Below are 16,604 nucleotides of genomic sequence, written 5' to 3'. Positions count from 1 at the left end.
GTGCTCAGTGTGCTGGAAGCGGAAGGAGTCTGATATTCATCATCATCATCTGAGGAACTTGATCTACTTTCACTCACAATGTCAACTGCTGATGAAGAAGAAATGAGTTCTGTTTTTTCCATCAGTTCTGCTTTACTGCTTTGACGCCTCAATTCCATTTTAGTTTCCCTGACTCGTTTCCATGCCTCCCTAGCTGTTAAATTCAGATCAATTCCTGCAATGCTACAACTTAATGAATCTTCTTGCTGCTGATGTAAAAATGCTTTATCTTCATTGTTTTTCATAACTTCTGATGCATTTTTGGTTGATATATCAAAAAGTTCTTCAAGGTCAGCATGGAAAAGTCCTTCTTTCATTTGACAGCTGTCCAATTTTGATTGTCAGTGTTTTTTCAGCAACAGATATTCCTCATTAAGTTTTTTTTAACTTTCTTTCTGCATTGTCAATTCTTTAAGTTGGAATTCTTCCTCTCTCCCATATAACAAGAACTGCTTCAATTGTTGCCCGAATACTTTTTTTCACTTCTATTTTCTCTTCTATATGATGGAAGAGCAACCTCCTAAGAACATCCCCTCTTGAAGGAAGTCTGGCAGTCAACAGAGTTTGTGCAGGTTTACCAACAAGCCACACCATAGCATATATATATATATATATATATATATTAGGGTGGGTCGAATTTTTTTATCTTTCCTGTACATGAATAAAAAGTTGTCTTGGCATCAGTACAGTATGAAAATAATATTTAAAGATTTTTTATGAAATGTTTAGGGGTCCCAACTTTTGATTAAAGCCTTACCTTATTTGATGTATTTTAACCATTTCCTTAGTACAGTCTAAATACGAACCAACTGTAAATCATGGACTAAAATGCGTTGGCAAATGGTTTAGCACCTAACTACAAGTGCTAAAAAAGAAATGGAATAAATTTTATAACGTTATTTACATGTGACGTCACCAACATTAGCAACAAAACATTTGCTGAATTTTTTAGAAACAAGCAAAATATCTAATATATTATTTTGTAATTTTATTTTCTTCTTTGCAATAATAGATCTATAGTAAAATTCAAGTAGGTTAATATAGATGTATACTACAGTAGGCTATAGTTTAGACTGTAGAAATATCACTTCGTTTAACATGTAGGCCTATTTATGAGAGGGCTAAACATATTATAGTCTGTATAAATATTGGAATATTTATTGACTAAATTCTTATGAAAAATTGTTTTAACAGCTTTTATTTATTGTAACCATAACTTGTTGTAGTTTTTTTTATTATTTTAGACAAATATATTAAATATCTATATTTATGTGTACACGAAGTGCAACTAAACATCCATTTTTTGGACAGTTAGTTGATCTTCCTGAAAATCAAATCCCATCATATGAAGACGTTATTAAGGCGTTCTATTATAATCAGAAAACAGCATTAGAAATTAGCTTGCAAGAAAGATATTCAATTTTAGCAGACAGAGTGAAATGTATTTATTCAAAAGCAAGTATTCCCACAATAGAAGTGAATAGCACAATCATTAGGATTAGAAGACTTATGGATAAAGTACATACACTTGAAAAGTATTCAGATGCAAAAAGAACATCAGACACGTTCACTGAGAAGTTGAATTCTTTTAAGCAGTTATTTGACATTTGTACCTGCAAATGCTTTGATTCGGGCATTAGAGATAGGAACTTATGCACGTGCCCACTGCCAAATAAAATTCCATTGATAGAGTGGGATTTCTGGGTTGACCAGAAAACTGTTAGAAATATGATAATTGGTGGAGTAGACAAAGAAACGACAGCAACACTGGAAAAGAGACAAAAACGCAAGTTTATGAAATTAGTGTGTGATGAAGCACAGTCAAAAGAGGTTGAATATGAAACTGAGGAAGATATTGATGAGGATGAGCGTAACACATCTGAAAGTAATTATACATCAGAGGAAGAGACAGTATCAGTGCAGAACAGAAACAAGTACAAGGAATTATGTAAAGCAGTTGATCGATGCAAAATTAGCAACAGAGATACATGTCTTATTGTTAATGCTGTTTTAAAAGACCTCAGTATGTTGTCTTCAGCAACAATTCTTGATCCTTCAAAGCTACGTTGACAAAGGAATTTCTGGAGAGATACTCCTGTTGAAGAACATATGCAGAGCAATAAGGAATTGTGCTGTATAGGCTTTGATGGAAAACAAGACGTTACATTAGTTGAGAGTTTTGGTTGTAGAAGAAGTAAAAAAGTAGAACACTATAGTATTGTCTTGTATCCAGGAAACATATACATCGATCATGTAGTTCCTGAAAGTAGTAAAGCTGCTGATATAACAAAGGAGTTAATGTCAGTTATTATAGAGACAAACTCCGTAGAAAGCATTCAAGGTGTTGTGGGTGATGGCACAAATAATAATACAGGTAAAAGCAACGGAATCATAAGAAAATTGGAGGAGAACTTAGGTAGACCATTACAGTGGTTGGTATGCCTTCTACACTGTAACGAGCTGCCATTTAGAAAGTTTTTGGCAGGCTTGGATTTTGCTCAAACTACAGGACCTTCCACATCGACAGGTACAATTAGCTCAGCTCTAGAATATGATCCGAATGAATTGCCTGTCGTTAATTATTTGCCCATTACTGGTAAGGTGACTGATTGTGATGAAGCTGTCAAGAAGGATCTTAGCACAGACCAACTGTACTTTTTGAAAGCATGTCTAGCAGTACAGCGTGGACGTCAGGCTTCTACAGATATTGATTTCCTCGAGAAGAGTTTACCTGGAAATATAAGTCATGCTCGGTAGTTGACGAAAGCCAACAGGATTTTGCGTCTCTACATGTCTAGAGAGGTGGCATCTGAACCTCTCAGAAGAGTAACGCATTTCATTTTGAACTTTTACGGACCCTCTTGGTTCAAAATCAAATCAAATTCTTCTTGCCAGAATGGTGCTAACAACTTCTTTTACTTAGTTCAGTTGTTTCAGGAGCTTGATGCATTAGATCAGGCTGTGGTTCGTCCTGTTCTCAAAAATAACTGCTACTTTGCACATGCTGAAAACATTCTGTTAGCTGCAGTTAGTGATAGTGATATGGAAGTCCGTCATTTTTCAGTAGAACAAATAATAAGAGCAAGAGAGAAGCAGACTAATAGTAACATACCGGTTCGCGTCTTTGATAAGAAGGATATAACATTAAATTTGGCTGCGACATCGTTCATTAACATGATTGACTGAGACCAGAGTAATGTTACATCTCCTCCGATGCTATCACACCTTTCAAATGATCAACTTACTTACACACATCCAATACTACTGCCCGATGTTCCATGTCATTCACAGGCAGTAGAGAGAACAATTAAAGACATTAGCGCTGCGAGCTGTAAAGTTTATGGGAGAAAGTCCCGTCATGGCATGGTGTTACAGAGTAAGAAATCCAGATTAGAGATACCAAAAATAGACAGCAAGAAAGATTTTATTAACAGTCTGGTTAAACAACTTTGTATTGTTGCTGTTTAACATTGATTCGTTACAGTTTACATTATTTTTAATTTGTAATATATTGCAATACATTACACTAACATTGGGTATTTATGTAGTCTTTCTAGTCAGAGTTGGGACCTGTAGACACTGTCCATAAAATAAAAAGTGAGGTTTTTTCAAACGAGTACATCAAAAAGCAACTTTTTAGACATGTACAGGATCTCCAACTTAATATTTTTTACATTTCAACCCACCTTAATATATATATATATATATATATATATATATATATATATATATATATATATATATATATATATATATATATATATATACACACACATATAAATTAAAAAAACAAATTTGCAAAATTTGAGAGAATCACAAAATTTTACCAATGGTTGATTCATCTTATAAAACATGGCAACCCGTACAATTGCTTCTTTTAGTCTAATTTTTAGTACACATGATCCTAGGTGATAAAGGAACACAGGCAACCTTGAGGAGAATGCTTTTTGTGAACTTTTTTTTTTCTATTACAATATGAATCACCCTAATGTTCATATTATAATGTGTTCATTTTTGATAAAATTAGTGTTAATTGTTTACAGGCTCTTCGCCCTCACGACGAGAAAAATTCTCAAATATGTTTTTATATTATCAAATGGCTACTTTTGCAACCCACAGAATTGAAAGCAAGAGTGAAAAAATTTGTCTCAGAGGTTGTTTATTTATTTTTTTTTTTGTCTTTCGCAAATGAATTTCATTTTTAGATTTTGATTTGATTTTGATTTGATTTTTATGTTTTGATCCATTGTTATGTTATTTGTTTACTTTCAGGTGTTCAGATGTTTTTTGTTTTGAATTTAGAACACTCCTCAACATTGGACTCAGGCTGATTGGCATGAAAAGCATATTGCATATCATGAAGTATATATATATTTATCTATTATGTCTCATTACTTTTACTTAAAAATCAATAGATTTTATTAATCTTGTAGTATTCATGATAATATATAAAGTTCATTTTTAAATGTTTTTCATTCAAAAAATATTTGCACCCTTAAGTTTAATGGCATAAGGGCTTACAGGAAAAGGAGGACAACTGTCTACCCCACCCCTCTCCAACTTTTTTTTTTCAGTAAACTAAAATAACAGTAAAAGTAAAACATTGAGCTAGTAGCAAATAGAAAAAGATGATTTCACTCATAAATTTGTTTTCAAAGATTTAAAGACTAATTTCCAATAATCTATTTCTTTTTGAAAAAGAATTTGTTTGCTGAGAAATTTTCTTATTAGTGGCTATTTTTAGTTTTAAAACATGGAATATTATAAATATGCTATCTTTACAAATGTTATTTTTATAAGCATGTTGTTTTTATAAACATGCTTTCTTTATAAATATGTGTAAAGAGGATTCTCCCTCAAGCTTTCATAATTTTTGAATAAGTTTTTTGTCCAAATAGTTATTTAAAAAGTTTACATTTTTCCATTAAGATCTTGATTCCTCTTTTTATTTATAAGATCTTGATTCCTCTTTTTATTTATAAGATCTTGATTCCTCTTTTTATTTATAGGGCTATTATCTTACCAATTACACAATTCTTATTTCAATGAACAAAATTCTTTTTTGCTCCCACTCCCACCTCTCCACAATAAAAAAATTGGAGATCTACAGAAACAGAGAGGGTGTGTTGTATAACAGTACAATCTTTAAACACCTGTTATATATTCCTATATTCCATTCTAATCTATACATTCTAATGCTACATATTCCTATACTTCGTTCGATAGTTTTTTAAGATACTGAAATTATGTGATTATATAATTGCAATTGATACTCTAGTTTAAACCTTTTTTTGTTTGAAAAAAATTCTTAAATTCAATTTTACTTTTTTAGCAATTTCCTGAACGATTCTATTATGAAGGAATTCTGGAGGCAAACAATATACCTGTACCTAATTTACAGTATCTACCAACTTACTTTGGAAACATCTGTCTGCGATTTCTTCCGGTATAGCATGCTTAAAAACTCACAGTTTCATAAATTTGTTTTTTATTTTAAACTGTATTAAATTTATTGGTCATGTTGAGCTGCATTAAATTTGTTGTGTTTAACTGTGTTAATTTCTTTATCGGTTTTTATTTTGTTATGCAAATTTATGTTAATTTATGTTAGGTATTTGAGATTCTTATTCACAGACTTATAGAAATACCACAATGGAGTATGCTAGAACTCATTCTTAAGGAATATTCTCCTCTTTTTAGGTTTTTGGGTAAGTGATATTTAAAACAAGAAAGTTAGAAATACTGAAGCAGAAAAGTCAAAATTTTAATGCAGTAGAATCTTGATTTAATAAATCCTAAAGGAATGTGAAAATTGATTCATCAAGATTCTTCATTCTCATCATGATCATATCAAGATTTTATTTTATTTGCGCTGACACTGTAAATTTTTCACTATATAAAATGTAATGATAAGATGTATGATAATAAATGAGCTAAAAATATAGGTATTTGTATTATTTTAGAGCAGCCAATCACGTATTTGTATAATACTTTGCATTACTATGAAAAAAAACTGCGAGAAAATGTGAATATTAAGAGAAAACTTGTCTCAAGCATATACTACTCAACTGGTGACTTACAAGAGAGGTAAAATTATTTCTTTTAAAATTGTATTTCAATTTATTTGTTTTTAAAGATAATTTAAATTTAGTTAATGGTGTTTTTACTTTTTGTAATATTTTTACTCCTATCATTAATATTTATAATTTTATCATTGATAAAAGAGTATATTATCTTAAAGAGTAATTTTTATTTTAAATTTTGTTTAAAATTGTTTAATAATATTTTAAATTTTAAAATGTGCGATAAACCTACTTTTAATTTAACTTTTTTTTTTTAGTCTATTCATTTTAGTTTATCTATTATTTTTATGTTTGTATTATTTTCTTTCCTCGTATTTTCCATATATTCTACATTTTTATATTAGCATCTTTTCTTCTGAGATGACAAAATTTCTCACTAATGAATCAGACGCATGGACTCCAAACAAAGACTATTTCGTAGAGCTTCTGCAAAGATTTCTCTCGGGTATCTTTTTCACGGTTAAGGAGCAAATATTTTAAAATGTTCAAAACTATTTTCAACTAAATCTTTTATGTAGAAAGGCAGATTCTTTTGATACTAAGGATCGATAGAGATGCGTTTTTGGAAATTACATGACTAGTTCTTTTCGTTTCGACCTCGAAACGAACCTTTCGTTTTCGAGCGAAACGGAATTGAAAACAGTGATGAACTTGAAAGCTGATGTTGGAATTTTTTTAATAAAAAAATTATAAACACTGTTTTTAATAAAACAAATGACAAATACTCTTTGATGGAAAAATCTACTGTCGGATTTTCCCATCAAAGAGTGTTTGTGTTTTTTGGAAACAATTGTAAAATTAAGTCAACATTTCTCTTTACTTTTATTGATAGTAAAGTTTTCTTTGTTTTCAATTTCGTTTCTGCTTTAACCAATACTGTGAAAAACTTTCTCGTTTCGAGTTTCATGTTTGGAAAAAAACGTGCTTCCTTCGATTCCTTAGTTTTTATTCCTAAGATATTTTCTAAATAACGAAGCTATAGAAAATAATTGTTTGAAAGGTCACAGTTTATAAAATTCTATTGATGCATATATTTAATTTCCCCTTTATTACAGTACTCCTAGTCTGACTTTTTCAGTGTAATAGTATAAATAAATATTTCTACAATATATTTTTTGAAAAAAATTAAACTGCCGTGAAAAATCCCGTCATTGAAAAAAAAAAATCTTGACTTCATCAGCAACCTTTTTAAATAAAGCCCGTTCATCTTTTCCTTCGTTTGATTGGAGGTTCAACGAGTTTCCAAACTCCACCACGTTAGCTTTATATGCAACTTGTGTTGAATTAATGATTCTACCGATTCGGGCAGAAGAGGTTGGTCAAACGATTATTGATGTGGTAACAATCTGGTAAGTTAAACTTTTATTTTTTGTTGCGTACTTCGGCTGCCATTTATTTAGCAAGGTTAGTTAAACTGTTGCCTCGATTTCAGCGACGGAAGTAGTTATCCACTTATCAAAGCAAACTCTATGGAGTGGATAAATGTAGCAGCACTTTTGCTCACTTCGTTGCCGGTTTGTAGCTTTTGTGTTTCCTAGTTTTTTTTACATTTTACCGAGTTGCATCGAGATTTGTTCATTTCATTTTAATCCAAAATATAAAAAATTGTTCTATGAAATATTTATTTTTTAACTCGTCAAAATTTTAGTTGTGAAAGAATAAGTTTTTTAATTGATAATTTACCAAAGTACGGTTCGTTCATAACCTCATACACATTTCGTGTTGTGACGCTCATAATTCATTCGCTTTTATTAGCTTAGATATTAGCTCTATCTTGTAGGGTAAGTCCGGGAGAGATTGCCTCCGTAACTCGTAACGCTCTCATAAGAGTGCCACCACAGTATTAACCTCTGTGCATATCATAGAACCAGAATCCGTAGTGTTTTGTGCATTATTAGGTTTGACAGTTATTAATTATGAGGTTTTTGGACTTCTGCACAAAAAAGAATTTTTTGATAATTTATATTATGTTTTATTGAAATAACTATTGTTCCTAAGAGCAATATTCATGATACATCAAGATTATTTAATGGGTTAGCTGTATGCTAAATAAAGCTGAATGTGATCTTCAGAAAAATTGCTTCTAAATTCCTAGTGGATATCCCCCTTTTTTTAGGAGAGATTACGAAACCATTGAAATAGTTGCTAGACAATAACAAATGCATTTACTGCGTTTGTTATGATTTGATAACTGTCCTAACTGAAATAAAACATTTTAATATTTTTAAATCTATCAGAGGTGCGTAAGTCTGAATAAACTATTTCAAAACAAACAAAAAGGTCGGGAAAAAGATTGAATGAAAGTAATAAAAAAATAGAAATGGGAAATTAACACCATGTATGTATGTATGTATGTATGTATGTATGTATGTATGTATGTATGTATGTATGTATGTATGTATGTATGTATGTATGTATGTATGTATGTATGTATGTATGTATGTATGTATGTTTGTATGTATGTATGTATGTATGTTTGTATGTATGTATGTATGTATGTATGTATGTATGTATGTATGTATGTATGTATGTATGTATGTATTTATTTATTTACATGCTCTACTCCTAAGGGGGAGAGTTGTCTGGGACGGTTTTTTTTTTTTTGCTGCTAGAAAGTTTTTTTTTAACTATGTTCAATGAATGACACACAAAATGTATACATACTCCATGTGTATATATTTTTCTTTACAAGGTGCTGTTAGAATTAAGAGAAACTGTAGTTAAAGTGCTGTAAACAAATTTTTTACGTTTTACGATTTTGACTATGAAAAATTCTTTCTTCTTTTCAAGTTAAAATATAAAAAAAAATGTTGATATAAACACAATTTTTTTTATTATGTTAAAATACATAGCTTTCATATATTTATCATATGTATATATATTTATATACATATATGTATATGTATGTATGTATATACATATATATATATACATATATGTATATGTATATATATATATATTATGTTAAAATACATAGCTTTCATATATTTATCATATGTATATATATTTAGATACATATATGTATATGTATGCATGTATATACATATATATATATACATATATGTGTATGTATATATATATATATTATGTTAAAATACATAGCTTTCATATATTTATCATTTCAGTTTGATAATATTTTTGTACTAATACTAACAACATTTAACAACAGTGTCCATGCTTTCTATTCAACTTCTTTTAATCACTCGTTAATTAAATCTTAGAACATCTTGAACAGAATAAGTGGGTCTATTATTATGAAATTCATAGATAAGGATTTGGAGAGTTACTGCTAGAATGCTCAGTTTGATTTATCAACTGAGATTAGTGCTTTTAATACATAAAAACAAAATTTTCTTCGGAATAGTCAGAATGCTAATCAACAGAAAATAAAAAAAGACACAACGATGGAAAATATTACAAAAGCTCTACATCAATCATATGATTACCATTTTTCTGATAATATTTCATGCCAAAATCTTGACTTTTGTATTTCTGGTGAAGTGTTTGGTGAAAGGAAACGGTATGCAAGTAAAGAATTTTTTTTAGGCATATGGCATGTGGAGAAACTGTTCAGAAAGACTGGCTCATTCTTTAGCTGCTGCTAACAATGTACTGTCATATTTGCAAGCTATTTGATAGTAATACGTTTTCAAATCAATTCCAAACTGGCAGAATTCGATCCATTTCTAGCAGATTATATTTGAAAGAAGTTGAATCTAGGAAAGAGAAATTTGTGCTACTTTCATCAACAATTTGCTATGAATTTTGAGCTATTGGCATCAGAGGTAAAGAAAGTATCTAATATCTGAAATCAAAAACTGCTAAATACTATGGTATAAGTATTGATTCTACACCTGATATTAGTCACAGACCAGACGATATTCCATTATGTAACCAGTGATGGCAATGTGGTAGAAAGATATACAGTCCATTCCTCTTGAACAACATGATGACAAGTACTTATTTAATGACAAGTACTTATTTATTATTTTCTGCCTCAACATGGATGGGCTAAGTTAACAAACAAACAAAAAATGAATTAAAAGCGCACGTTATTCATGTGACACAATTCGTGTTCTTTGTGAAAGTTATCTAGAAATTCAAAAATCATTAGATGAAATTTCTGAAAGTGACTCGTAACCACTATTATCCAATGCTTCTATCGTAACATGGATAAATTAATTTGCTGATGAATTTATTCTTTTCTTACATATGTTTGCTGAAAAGAAAGCAGCAACTGAAACGATTAAAGCCCTTATTTCAACTAATCAACAGCTTCACAATTATGTATATTGTTCTAACAGTGTACCTTGCAAGTTTATTCTAAGAATGTACATCATAATTTTAGGGACAAAACTATTGCAGAGAACGTTTTTTTTTCCTTCAAAACTGAAATTAATAAAAAATCTGCCTTCTCTCAAGCCCTGGACAACAGCGCTTTTCATCACTCGGAATACTCTCCATTGAAGTTCTTTTACAAAGTTACTTTGAATAGAATTTTTTTGAATTCGCGGCACAAAAAACTAGAAAATTGCATTTAAGATTTGATAACTTGTATACGTTAAAAAGTGCATACATTTCTTTCGAATGTTCATCGCTGTATTCATGTATTCATTTGGAAAAATTGGTTTGAGTAGATATTAAAGAAAAAACTTTTATGCCTTTCATTTTGTTGGACGAAAAATTAAAAGATTGAAATTGATCCTAGACCGTGTAGCTTTCGTAGGCACTGTGCCTAATGTGCCTATATCATAATCTGGACCGGATAGGCTGGCTAATGTTGTAGGCACAAGTCTCTCTGAAACGTTTCAAAAGTCTAAATTGACCTCAGACTTTTTTCTTAAAGAAAATTCTAGTATAATTAAGTAGACTACACGATGTAAACCTTGGTAATACCACAGATAGTTGACTTTTTTATTGGGGTAAAAAAAAAGGGTTTTCCCGAAGCATGGTAATCTCTTCCGGACTTATCGTAATCAACACAAGTTTGACAGTCTTAAAGTGGCTTCTTTTTTTACTTTGGTCTGTATTTGCAACTTATAGAACTCATATCTGAGCGCTGTCAACCAAAAAGTATCTGACTTAATCCAAACAAATTTGGCACATAAAGTTCTTTCTTCAACATCTGCACTACCGTCGTTTTTTGATTTTCATGAAGATGGTTGTAATTCTTATGAAGAGCGCGTGCTTGCAACTTTTCACGCAACCTGGTTACATGCTACCGTTGGTCAGTTCTCTACTCTCCCTAGGTACGCTAAATTTTTACTTTTTTTCTTTACTTATTAGGCGCTACGGTTAACGGCAGAATTTTAAAAGCGAACTGTTTTTAAAATGTAGAAATTTTTTTTTTAATTTTATTTTTTTAAGATTTGTTTCAGTCTTATTTGATTATCGAATTTATTTTTATTAATTATGTTGGTAATAAAGATATAAACTAACATTTTTCTCCAGATTTCTCCAAGAAACTTTAAAGTCTTTAATACATAACGAAACTCAATTACTATTTGTGTTCTGTTTGTTCGGACCATTTCTCATACGATTTCAAGAAGAAAGGACGAGGAGTTTGTTCGAGGTATTCAATCATAATTTTCTACTTTTAATTATGGTCGGGATTTTCTCTACTTTTAATATATTTTTTATTATAAATCAGTGCTTTTTTTTCTTCGCAGCTTTAATCTTTTGTATACAAATCAACGACTCTCTCAAAATGAGCAATTTTTTTTGTTGTTGTTTAATCTTTTCGCCACTTGTTGCAGATCGCTAAGGAGTTCTACTATCTTCTTGAGCAAGTTAGTCGTAATAGCGCATCTTTGGTGTTTATAGATCTTATCGCTGATTTTCTGTATCTTTTTCATGTAGTATTTGCATGTTTATGTTCTATTCTTTATCTGTTTGATAAAGAACGTAATTTTTATTGATACTAGCTCGTTTGATATTAGCTCCTTCGAAGAAAAACCTTAAAATTTTTACATGTGAAGTGGTTTTTACATGTGAAATGGTTACATATGAAGTAATTACATGTGAAGTGGTTTTAACATGTAAAAGGCTTAAGATTTTTCAGCCTGTAAATTCAAAGTTTTGAAAAAGAGTGCAGTGAATGCAAAAAAGAAACTGAGAATTTTTCAAATCTATCGAGAAGATCCCAGGTTTAAAAAATGTGAAAAATCAAATTTTGTCGGATCAGATGGTGATTACAAAGATTAAACTTTGCTTTCCAGTTGATCCATCTTAGTTACCCTCAACCGGGGTAACTTTGGTCGCCGGGATAACTTTGGTCAATTGTTGATTTTTTTTAAATTCTTAAAATTTAACAAAGATAACGTATGTTTTAATTTTGTTACGGATACCAACAATATATATCAACAATTTACATCAACAATTTATATCAACAATTTATATCAACAATTTTGGTATATCAACAGTTTTTGTGAATATAGCACAGTTACTTCGTAGACTACATTGAAATTGTTTTGGCGTTTTTTGACATTTCTGATACATTTATTAAACCATTTGGATTCTTAGCCGGTGAAAATGCCGAGGAAATATAAGCGAAAGCCTGGTTCAAGAGCATATGCAACTTTATACAGTCGAGAAACGTTGCCCAATGCTATGAAAGAATGCTTAACTGGAAGAATGAGCATGCGAAAGGCTAGTCGACAGTTTGGAATTCCATTGGGTACACTACAAAACAAGTGTAAAAATCGATATTTGAAGAAGGTAGGGACACCGTTGCGTCTAAGTAATGAGACTGAAACTCATCTTGTAATTTCGATCAACACCCTCTTCCACTGGAAAATTCCATTGACTTCAATAGATATCAAGCTTCTAGTGAAAGATTACTTGGATCGATCCGGTGTCCATGATTCACGGTTCAAAAACAACGTTCCCGGTGACGGCTAGTTCAAATCTTTTATAAAACGAAACAATTTAACCCAGAGGTTGGCAGACAATGTGAAACCTCCACGTGCCGAGATCGATGCATTGAATGTTAACCTTTACTTCGATGAATTGCAACAAGATGGCGATAACACCGCAAGATCTGTTGAATAACACATCTCTTACCACGACATGACCATGACAAGAAAAGGGCGAAGAGTTGAACAAGTGTCATCATCCTCAGATGACGATGATGACCTACTAGAAAATGACTTTTAATGACTTTTGCACAATAACAGGGAGCTAGTTGCAAAATTTTTTTTGTTCATTTAAATGTTTATTTCATGTTTCTTTAAGTGTTTAAGGACTGTTGATTTTTTAAAACTCCAAAAAGTGACCAATGTTACCCCATAGCAGGGATATTATTGATCAAACATGATAAATAGTAAATGACCAATGTTACCCCAAAACCTGGGGTAACATTGGTTCTTTTAGGCGTTTAGAAATAAATATTTGTAAAAAAAAAAATTAAAAAAATAAATATAGAGGCCTATAGCCAAGACCTATAATCTTATTACCACAAGAGAAAACTGTAAAAAAATTAATAAGATTCAGAGATGTTTAAGAAAAACTGCCGAAACTGACCAAAGCTACCCCGGTTGACGGTAATGAATACTACAATACTGTTGGTGATTAGAGGTTGATATTGAATTTAAAACAAAGTGAAAGTTGAAATTCTATGATAAATATTTTCATATGTGAATTCAAGGGAAAAATGACGTACTTGTTCATCTAGGGATAGAAATCTACACTGCTGCTATTAACAATATTGGAAAGTACTAATAAAAATAATAATTGTCTGCTAATATTAGTATAATGATAATTGATGTAAATATACTTTTTTAAATTACAATAGTTGCAAAAATATCTTTAACTTGGTATCAACTCATATAGTTATCACATAAAGTATATGTTTGCTGGTGATCATTTGAGAGAAGCGGTCGAAAGTACGTTACCTAATTTTCATCCGGCTCTGCAGAACAAGCTTAAATTTATGGCTTTTCCTAAAAAAGAAGAAGGTGGCCAACAGTAACAAAACTCAGCACTCGTTAAGAAAATGGAGAAAGTATATAAATATGCTTTCTGCATATATTACGTAGTCCGTAGAATGTACATATTTAGTAATACATTATTTAAAGTCTAAAATAGAATCAAAAAGTTCTTATTATATTTTAAGAACCACTTCAAGATTTCAACGTGAAACAATCCTCAAAGTTTTTATCAAATTTTTATTTAAAACTGCGGCGAAAAGAATTCGACTAAAAGCGCGTGTGGACTTTGAACCGTTACAAAAAAAAAAAATAAAACACTTTGAATAGCATTTGTTTTTAGAAAACTAAAACTGTTTAAAGTATTTTTAATGAGTTTAGAAAAACAACCTAAACAAATAGGGTTTATTGTATTCGTAGTGATCACCCCAACGAGAAATAAAAATGACAAGATTTTGATTAGCATTGCTTTCATGATTCTTGCATCCTAATATTCGGTGTCGAAAACTTGTTTGGAAACATTTTAGTAGTTTGCGTCACGCGCTGGTTAAAACATGTGTATCGTCTTCATAGGACTTTGATCCATAATTAACTTTAAATGAAACAAGTATTTTTAGTTTAAAAGATTATTATTACAACTATTTTATTATCATAAATATTTTACTATTTTAATTTATTATTATAGTAACTATTTTATTATTATAATTATTTTCAGAGTTAACGAACAAGATGCAACTCATACATTCATGCAATAAATAAGTGAAATAAAATCAGTCTTTACTTTTCAGAAATATTAGGTAATAAAATGCTTAGGTTAAGTTAGGACAATTAATCCATCCCTGGGGCAAAACATCAAAAAGTTACCATAATTTTAAGTGGCTAAAGTAAATCTCAAAAATTATTTTAGATTTTGCAGTTGCATTTGTAGCCACTTAATATGGGAGAACTCCACGTGTATCCTGTTTTGAAACAGTTTCTATAGGTAACTGAAATGTTCTCTCTACTCTGGCGCCTCATTGGAATAAAAGGAAGCCATTTTCTTTTATATTCATTCTCTTTTTTTGTCACGGTTTTATTCTTGTATGCTTAATTGAAGGCAGCCAAATGGCAAAGCAGGGACGCACTCTGATTTGTAACTAGTGTATTTGAGTCACTTATGGTGTGTTGTAATGTTCACCAGGGTCAGTTACTGTGTTGCTGGCACTGCTTTTAAGAAGAGGACTATCGGTGGTGTAAGATGAAAAAATCTTTCCTTTGGAATGGTATTTCTATCAAATGGATAGATTCCTGTGGATCTCAAGGCAGACAGAACGTTTTTTGATTAAACATATGAACAAGCCTGTAGTTCACTATGGAAGGGATGATAGTATGGATTGTGATTTGCCGGCATTCAAATGTTCTTGACACCACTTGACACCTGGGTTAAAAAAAGATATGAATGGCCTAAAACACATTTATCGAGCGGCTGCAGTTCATGGGAGCAATGAGGAGGGAAACTCATCAGTGTGATGTGATTTTCTCTGTAGTTGTTGTTAAATTGAAGTGAAATGTAGAATTTATGATTATCTAGTAGAAGAAATGGAGATTCTAAAGTTGGTTTACTGTATTTTGTAAGATGTTTAAAGGAAAAAATGAAGCTTTCGTGGGTTATCCATACGTTTGCTTTCGGATGACCTTCTACTCCAACTGTCAAGCCTCCTTTCTTGCCAATCTGTTACAATAGTTTTTGGTAAATTAATACATCAGTCTCATTGACGTTTCATATACAATCACGAGTAAACCCTTTTCTCATAACTTTCTCCAATTTACTGTAGAAAATCTTCTCATTATGTTTGCTGAAAGAAGGAATGCAATGAAGAGATGTTGCTTCTGGTGTGCGCATAGATAGCTTATCACCATGTCTCTTCATAAAACCTACACGTCTGAGTTCAGTCCAAGTATTTGGTATTTTCAATTTTTTGGTTTCTGTTCAAATGCTAACTCTCTCAGCTCTGTATTTTTTTTTCATGCTTGTATTATAATTTTTTTTTTTCTTCAAATGGTTTAAATGAATTGAATAAGATAACCTAGCAAATTCTTTTAAGGATGGCCCCGATTTTCCCTGCTACAATATATGGGAAATTTAATCGAATAGCTTTTTATTGGAATGAAAATGAAGAAAAATAATATTTCTTATGTTTAACCTATACATTTTGATTTACATTAGTCGAAGACTACAAATGTATTTTGATATGTGTTTTACTCACCAAATTTCAAAGATAATAAAATCTATTTCGAAAAATCGAATTAAATATGTCTCCCTGTGGATGATGATGGAGGGAGAGTGCTAATTTCCCTATGATTATACCTTCCAACATCTAAACTGTAGTTTCTTAATTTACTTTCGTTATTAAATAACGGTTTTCGAACATTAGTGACAACTGTTGAAAGTGATTTTAAGCATCGTTTGCTATAAGCAAGTGTGGTAGCAAATACTAATGCCTTAGTAAAATCGTTTTTATGGCAATCGACTTTTTATTTTTTAAAAATAGTTTTACTTTGAGAAGACTTAATTTGC

At 30.9% G+C, this 16,604-nt stretch overlaps 1 protein-coding gene across 7 annotated transcripts in view; it reads left to right on the top strand.

Annotated features, from left to right (window-relative positions):
• The window catches only part of LOC145180593 (mediator of RNA polymerase II transcription subunit 23-like), a 37,800-nt gene extending 23,584 nt beyond the window's left edge, over positions 1-14,216 (top strand). For 5 of the 7 annotated variants that reach the window (XM_090081409.1, XM_090081407.1, XM_090081408.1 and 2 more), the window contains 12 exons: positions 4,083-4,193; positions 4,342-4,401; positions 5,372-5,485; positions 5,651-5,747; positions 6,003-6,126; positions 6,467-6,567; positions 7,303-7,471; positions 7,555-7,636; positions 11,166-11,371; positions 11,574-11,694; positions 11,879-11,964; positions 13,953-14,216. In XM_090081409.1, the coding sequence (XP_089937535.1) occupies positions 4,083-4,193; positions 4,342-4,401; positions 5,372-5,485; positions 5,651-5,747; positions 6,003-6,126; positions 6,467-6,567; positions 7,303-7,471; positions 7,555-7,636; positions 11,166-11,371; positions 11,574-11,694; positions 11,879-11,964; positions 13,953-14,091 (1,410 nt within the window). In that variant the 3' untranslated portion in view covers positions 14,092-14,216. Of the gene's footprint in view, positions 1-4,082; positions 4,194-4,341; positions 4,402-5,371; positions 5,486-5,650; positions 5,748-6,002; positions 6,127-6,466; positions 6,568-7,302; positions 7,472-7,554; positions 7,637-11,165; positions 11,372-11,573; positions 11,695-11,791; positions 11,965-13,952 lie in introns of those variants that run through there. The other 2 variants (XR_016450619.1, XM_090081411.1) reach the window with 2 other exon arrangements.
• The last annotated feature ends 2,388 nt before the right edge of the window (positions 14,217-16,604 follow it).

The sequence above is a fragment of the Hydra viridissima genome, unplaced genomic scaffold, assembly GCF_058129835.1.
Source record: "Hydra viridissima isolate aposymbiotic clone 2 unplaced genomic scaffold, HvirCarnegie_v1 scaffold_3, whole genome shotgun sequence".
Lineage (NCBI taxonomy): Eukaryota > Metazoa > Cnidaria > Hydrozoa > Anthoathecata > Hydridae > Hydra > Hydra viridissima.
This window is presented reverse-complemented; position numbering and strand designations above follow the sequence as displayed.